The sequence below is a fragment of the Thamnophis sirtalis genome, unplaced genomic scaffold, assembly GCF_051295495.1.
Source record: "Thamnophis sirtalis isolate CommonGarterSnake01/CBP01778 unplaced genomic scaffold, rThaSir2_p1.2 scaffold_4, whole genome shotgun sequence".
NCBI classification, from domain to species: Eukaryota; Metazoa; Chordata; class Lepidosauria; order Squamata; family Natricidae; genus Thamnophis; species Thamnophis sirtalis.
Genome location: NW_028261384.1, coordinates 64,963,708 through 64,971,551, shown reverse-complemented (window position 1 = coordinate 64,971,551; position 7,844 = coordinate 64,963,708). Strand labels below are relative to the sequence as shown.

At 37.4% G+C, this 7,844-nt stretch overlaps 1 protein-coding gene across 1 annotated transcript in view; it reads left to right on the top strand.

Moving 5' to 3' along the window:
- The first annotated feature begins 1,448 nt into the window (after nt 1–1,448).
- Nucleotides 1,449–7,844, top strand: part of PDE1C (phosphodiesterase 1C) — a 477,912-nt gene continuing 471,516 nt past the window's right edge. Inside the window, exon 1 of the mRNA XM_087714401.1 lies at nt 1,449–2,822. Within this exon, the coding sequence (XP_087570527.1) occupies nt 2,510–2,822 (313 nt within the window). The 5' untranslated portion in view covers nt 1,449–2,509. The remainder of the gene's footprint in view (nt 2,823–7,844) is intronic.

Genomic DNA, 7,844 nt, shown 5'->3' with positions numbered 1-7,844 from the left:
ATCTCTATTTTTTGTTTCATAATTTCTTCTAACCATTTTTTAATTTTCATCCAATATTTCTTAGTTTTTGGGCAGGTCCACCACATATGGTAGAATATCCCCCTTGTTCATGATTGCATTTCCATTTGCCGACTTATTAGGAAACATTTTGGGCAATCTTGCTGGGGGTAAATGCCAATGATAAAACATTTTGTACATGCTTTCCTTATAGGCTGCCGATATCGTTAATTTATAACTTTTCTCTTATTATTGTTCTCAATGTTCCAATTCAATGTTATATCCAAATTTTTTGGCCCAAATTATCACAGTCTCTTTCACTGTTTTCTCTTCCATTTTAAATTTTAAGAAACAGTTGTATGCTTTAGGTATCATTTTTTCTTCTGTCCCCAATATTTTATCCAGTTCTTGTTCTCTTTCAAAGCTGTATTGTTCTAAGTCTTTTTTGTACCTTATCTGGATTTGTAGATATGGCCACCAGTCTATTTCTATTCCTTGGGATTTTAGGTCTTGGTTAGATTTAAGTTTCCCTTACACATCCAATATCTCTTTATATGTCACTACTTTATTTAAATCTAGTATGTTGGGATATATCATTGCTTCCATAGTTGATGGGATTCTGGTGTAATAGTTTCTCTTAATTCTCCCCCAAACATCTAGCAGAGCATTTCTTACCTGGTATCTCTGGAAATATGCCTGGGATTTGTTCTTCCCTTCCCAGATAAATGCATGCCAGCCAAGTTGTAAATTGTGGCCCTCTATTGTTAATATCCTTTTATTTTTAAGTGTTATCCAATCTTTAAGCCATGTTACGGCTGCAGCTTGGTGACAGAGTTCCCAATCTGGAAGTCAAAAACTTCCCTTGCTTCTACTATCCTGTAAAAGTTTTAATTTTATTCAGGCTTTCTTCCCTTGCCAAATGAATTTTAAAATTGTTTTGTTTAGTTCTGCAAAAAACAATTACCCTAATTTTATTGGTATAGAAATAAAATTTGGGGTAAAATGTTTCTTTTTTATTGTCATGATTCTTCCAATTAACAATAACTGTAATTTGGCCCAATTTTCCAAATCTTTATGTATTTGTTGTAGTAGTTTAATATAGTTGTCTTCTTTATAGAGGCGCATTTTGCAGTCAGCCAATTCCAAGATACTTCACTTTCTTAACTATCTGAATTCCCAATTTCCCCTCCAATTTGTCTTTCTGATTATGTATAAGGTTTTTAGTTATTGTCTTTGTCTTCTCTTTATTTATTTTTAATCTTGTCACTTTACCAAATTCCTCTATTTCTTGCATTAGTACTGTTCCTGTTTCTAAAGGGTCCTCTGTGATGAAAACCAGGTCATCTGCAAATGCCCGTGTTTTATATTCTTCTTTTTTATTCTTAATCCCTTTATTTCACATTTTTGCCTAATGAGTATCAACAATACTTTTAATGATAGGCTGGGGAGATAGTGTCAAAACCTATGCAATTTTGCTTTTTCTGGGAAGTTTTTCATCTTCCTGATCTAGTCTACACACATGGGATTGTGGGTGGTCTCTATCCAAGTGCTAACTAAGCCTCAATCTCTTAGGTTCCATGTCTAAACAAGATTACATCTCCCATTTTTTCTAAGCATGGTGTCTATGGATAGCAGACATTGAAGGGCATCATGTAAGGATTGGCTGAATCTGGAGCCTTTTCATACAATAAAGGATTACTGCAAGAGTGACACAACCTAAATAGACTTTCAATTTTATCTGGAATAAGATAAGCTTTCTTTTCAGTTCTTGTGGTCAGCATGAATAAAGATAGTAATAGTTTCCCATCCTTATCTCCAAGGCACTTTTGTAATTTCTTCTTTTCAGTTGTGTCTAATTCTCAGACAGTGCCTTGAAAAGGTTTTCTTGGAAAGGTTTTTCAGAAGTGATTTGCTATTGCTTTCCTTCTAGGACTGGAAGAGAATGACTGGTCTAACATCACTCAGAGGGCTTTGTGCCCAAGTCAGGACTAGCACTCATGTTTTCCATTTCTAGCCTGGTGCCTTAATCACTACATCAAAGTGGCTCTCTGAATTTCTTTAGTTTTAGTTTAATAAAATAATCGTTTTGCACAAATAGCTTAATATGGTAAGCAAACTAATCTATGAGTCCCTGGATTTCCCTTTTCACAACAAAGCAAATCACCGAAAAGAAAATATTTATCGCTGTTCCGTATGACTAGTAAATACAAGTACAGAAAGAACTAAGTGACGACAGGCTTCGAGAGCCTCCTTTATCTATCACCAATGGTAGGACGGCAAACTCCTGGATGCTGCTTATTTTATATCTTTTGTCTCCGAGAGTCAGAAGGAGCAAATCAGCATGAGAAAAGAGGACGCGGGGGCCTGAAGTTGCCCTTTGAAACAGAGAAAGTTGAGTTCCCAGAGTCTGGCAAGGGCGGGAAAAGGCGGAGCTTCGGAGTGAGGGCGGACGAGGTGCTTGATCTGGCCCCGAACGGAGTTCTCTGACTGAGCCAGATCTCCCCGCACGGCCATGGGTTCTGTCACCTCAGCGCTCAACCGCTCGCGCAACACAGTGGTACAGCTGACCTCGGAGCCGGCAGTTCCTCCACGGATCGCCTTCAGAAAGCCGCGAACTTTTAAAAGCCGGACCAAAGCGATGGCGGCGACAACTGTAGAAGTCCGCAAACTCCCACCTGTTTCCGGCGCCTGGGAAGGGAACAGCAGGCCTGCACCAGCCGCCGCAGAAGTATTCAAGGAGCTGTCCGACGTCCTGAAGTGCTCGAAAACGGAAGAAAGAGCCCTTGGGCTAGTCTTGCCTCCTGCCCGCCGAAGTCGTAGCGCCTGTGAGTATAATCTTGTATTTATGTATATAATCATATACATTCATGTCAAAAAATATAATCATGGAAGGGGTAAGGAAAACATATACTTTGAGATGCTTCTCTTTCTCGTATTGTTCACTTGATTTCATTTCACAATCACTCCACGCACTCGTGGAAGTGTATGATTAGTTTTTTTCTTTTTCTTTCTTTTCCCCTAAATTACTTGCATTGGGATTATTCCTTATACTATTTATGTTGTTTGTTGTCATGGATAGCACTCTCTCGAGGCTAAAACCAATTTTGTTGTATTTATTTTGTACAATGACAATAAAGACTTTACTACACTATTTCCCCGACTCGCTTCTAGCTTCCAATATGCCTAATTGCAGCAGGTAAAACTTTATTTGAAGTGATCTGACCCGATCTAAGCGAGTGTAAAGAATTACTATATATTATCAAGATGCAACACAGGAGAAGGCTGGTCTATTTTTAAGAGTACTAAATGAATAAAAAGCTCAAGATGGTGCAACTTTTCATCTCCTTTCATCATGATGACATAACAAACAGTATCAGTTGACATTTCCTTTGGTATTTAGATTTCAAAGAAGACAAATTCTTCTCTACTGAAATTTGGTTTTCATATAACCTCAGAGTTGCTTACCTTGGTGTGACAGAATAAAGCCAAAACTAAATTGTGAATTAAGTTCACTTTAGGGGTTTTCAATCCTATTCATTACCAAAGAAAGTTTTCTAGTTGGAGTCCCATCCCAGCATTTTGTGTATCATCTCTCACCCTGATGGGGACCAGCTGAATTAGACTACAGTATCTATGTTTGTAATGATCTCAAAGCTCCAGACTGAAAAGCCTACTCTGTTATTGCAAGTTGCATATTGTCAGGATACTTGGCACTCCTGGGATCTACAAAGTAGTTAATCTGCTGACATATATGTTTACACAGTTTCCTTATTGTATAAGGTGTTTTGTAGAGTAAACAAGCAGAGGACAGCACAAGCAAAGACTTAGCTTCCTATCTTCTGTTCCTAATAAGGCTTCCATTAAGCATGCACTCCGGGGGTGGGTTCTGTCTGCTGCTACTGATGGTTCACTCAGGGATGTGCTGTGGGCATGGCCGCGCTTGATGCGTGCCATACACACATGCACAGTACAATAAAAATGCTTCAGCACATGAGCAGAAGCAAAAAACAAGATGGTGCCACCTATGGCACCGCCAATAGAACTGGTTTGGGGGAGTAGCCGGCCGAGTTACTACCTACTCAGCTGAAACAGGGCAAACTGTAGGAACCCACCTCTGATGCACTCCCTTTCTTTCACAATCAAACAACTCAAAAGCTGGTCACTTTCACATCCTTCCATTAGATTCGGTCCCTCCCCACTAACTTAGAATGAACTGATATTTTAAATTTAAATTTCAAAATCATATCCCTTTTGTTTTCCAGGTTTACTTAGTTTTCCTCTACTGAGATTAAAGTTATTTCTATTATGTATTTCATTATCAGTTGGTAATTTGCTTCCAAAGGAAGAATCATGCAGACAGCAAAAACTGCTGTGATACCTGCTATCATAGCTTGGTTGAAATTGCAAGAAAGTCAATTAGGAAGTGATTACTAACAGAAAGTGAAGGATGTTCACTTTCACTAGGTTTTAACAGTATAAGAATATTGTACATTGCAGAACCTTTACCCATTAGGTTAACCAGAAAAAAGCTGTAGCATTTTTCTGTGATCTACTAATATTTATTCTAATATTTAATTAGAAAGGTCAGGTAAAGTTTTAAGTAGGAAGGCAACCTCTACTTGCTATTAATCATAGAGTTAAATAATCTTTCTCCCTTATGCAATTTCTGACTCCTGCATGACTGGAAAACTACCTCTAAGTTAGCCTCTGAGATAATGAAAAGGCTGCATCCTTGAACAGAGAACATACAGAATAGAAGGCAAAGGTTGCCTCTAAATTGGGAATTATTATTCTTAAAAATCTTGGCTTAAAAGGCTAAAGGACATGACAAAATCTGTTAGATGACTTTTTGCACTATGAGAAATAAAGGTAGTTTAGGTTTTAGACTTATGAGCCCCAAATTTGTGTTGCTAAGCGAGACAGTTACTAAGTGAGTTTTGCCCCATTTTATGAACTTTTTTGCCATAGTTGTTAAGTGAATCACTGTAGTTTTTAAATTAGTAAATTAACTTTGCTTGGCAGAAGAAAAGGTGATCACATAACTCTGGAATGCTACAACCAACATAAGTGAATGCCAAGTGAATTTTGACCATATGACCATGGAAATGCTGCAATATTCATAAGTTACCTTTTTTCAGTGCCATTGTAACTTTTTTCAGTACTATTGTAACTTTGAATTATTGTAAGTCAAAGACTAGGTAGTGGCTTCTGGTGAGACTTCATGGTGAACTAGATGTTCCTGAATGAGAAGGAATGGCACTGTTTGATGGTGTTTGGAGATGAGACAGCAAATTCTACCCAGTCTTTAGTCTCTCTGTAAAAAAAGAGAAATTGTGAGATCACCTACTTGCACTTGGTCTTTGTGGGTAGTATACTCTCTTTACAGAGGTCAGAAGACATACCAAACATTATTAAAAATGCTTCTTTAAATTACGGGTTGAATTTCAACAGAAATTGTCTTCAATAACAAAACAAACAATAGTCAGAAAAGAGAAATATTTCAAGATTTGGTGCAACAGCTGAATTCTTTTTTTGGTATGTATAAGTATCTGCTTACTGGTCAACTGACATGCATATTTCAAAAAGGGAATACACTTAATGTAAACAACAAGACATATGATTATAAGAGTAGAAGAGAGACTAAGCAGGGGCTAATAATTATTTCTCTTTTGCCTATTTTCCCTCCCCTTGGTTTATTTTTGTGGTCTAATCAGAATGTGGTCTAATCAGAATAAATAGAACAACATTCTTAATAATGATTTTTGTTAGGTTATAAAAATGTAGGCATTCCTCAAGTCCAGTACTAATGTACTGGATGGGATTCAGAGAGGAAAAGTATTTACTTTTGGGGGTTTCAGCCTTCTCTTCCACTAGAGAGGATAATCAAGAGAAGTATTTTATATTGGTTTGTTTAGAACTTAGCTATTATACTTATTTTCAAATGTTATTCAAATAATATTTCAACTAAAATAATAAATCTATAAATGTGCAATTTCAAACATTTCAACAATCTTATTGGTTCAGTTTTCCTAGCTCAGCAATCCCCAACCATTGCAGCAAGGTGGTTCAGCTGAGGGGAGACAGGGGAACTGGATTGTGTGAATGGCATGCTCATGCATGCACATACCTAGCCTTTACATGAGTGATGGGCCAGCACACATATGCATGATTGCCCACTGCTCTGCTGCTGTGCAAGTTGAGCTGCATGCATATGCATTCCAGCCAGACACTTGTGACCCAATTCCAAATGTTCTTCATAGGTTTATTTAAAATGTTAATATGACTTCCATGTTGATTTGGAGCTCACAAAATATCTTAATGTGGCAAATTTTGTATATAAAATTAGGCAGATTCTAACTGCCCACTAATAAACCATCACCAATCATAATGCATTGTTCTGGCTGTCTTTTTTATATTTTACTGTTATTGTTGTTTTTAATGCTTTTAATTATCATGCTGGTCTGTGACCATAATAAAAAGTTATGACAGTATTGAATAATGGACATGTCAGGCACAAAAAAAATAGTGTCTGCACATAAAGGTTTAATGAAACTGATTTATTGCTTTATGTGATTTATCATGCTGATGCATGGGAATCTTCTCAACTAACAGCACCAGCTTGGTGTTAGATAATTCAGTGGAAGTTGGACTTAGTTCACTTGTGGCTATGGGATTCTAGGCTGACCCCTCTTTTAATTTCACTCCCAAGTTCTGCTACCCCTCCTATAGGAGATTAACAACTGTCTTTAAAGTTGTGATCTTTGCAGTGTCTCTATGATTAGATGATCGCAATTGTTCACAGTTACGACAGTTGCAGCATCCTATGATCACATGATTATCATTTGCAATTTTCCCTTCTGACTTCCCACAAGTAATGTTAATAGGGAAGCTGACAGGAGTTTGCAAGTCACTTCCGTTGCTGCTACCAATTATGGACAAAAATGCAGGTCAATACCGCAGATTCCCTCTGCCACTGAAGGATTCTTCAATGGCAGGGGGAAATCTGTGGTATTCCCCTGCACTTGTCTCCACCCTTTGCATCCATTTGTGTTCCCACCCATTTGTGTGCCAACTTGCACTCATAGTCACCCATAGCACCTGCCTGGTCATCTCATCATACATGTGCCTACTGCACTTCATAGTACTTATTTGCCTGCTGTGGCACTTCCCACCATCTGTTTGTGAGCTACTTAGGCTTGTCATGATTGTGACTTGTAACTTCCTGCTGGCTTTCCCATTGATTTTGCTGTTTGGAAGCTAGGAAATTGTAAGTTGTAGTCCTATAAGTTCTTCACTTAATCACTCCTGTGATTCGCACTTAATAACAGCAATGGGACTGCCAGGATTGTCGTAACTATGTGGTGCAATCACATGATGTTATGCTTTATAATAACATCACTTAATGTTACAAATTTCAGCTCCAACTATTTGTAATAAATAATGATTACACTTGATTAAATAGAGATGAGAGGAAGTGCTATAGGTATAGTACTATAGGTACAATTAATATTTTCCAATTCACAGACTGAAAGAGCATCATCATTCTATTTATTGCAAAGGAAATACATTAATAAGCTGAGTTTATTTTAAGCCATCATGAGACATATATTTCTAAATTGGACTCTTGAGAATTTATTTATGAGGAAAGATCTGCACAGCTTATGAAATATACCCATTAATGATTAAAGTAAATAGACTATCAAAAAGGAAACCCATGACAATTAATCCATTTAGTCAAGACAGGGATGCACTTCAACATATGCTTAATCTTTCAAACCTTCTGGAGGAACTATAAATCATCTAGAAATCTGCCAGTTAGATTTATCTTCTGTCCAGCAGTGCTGTAG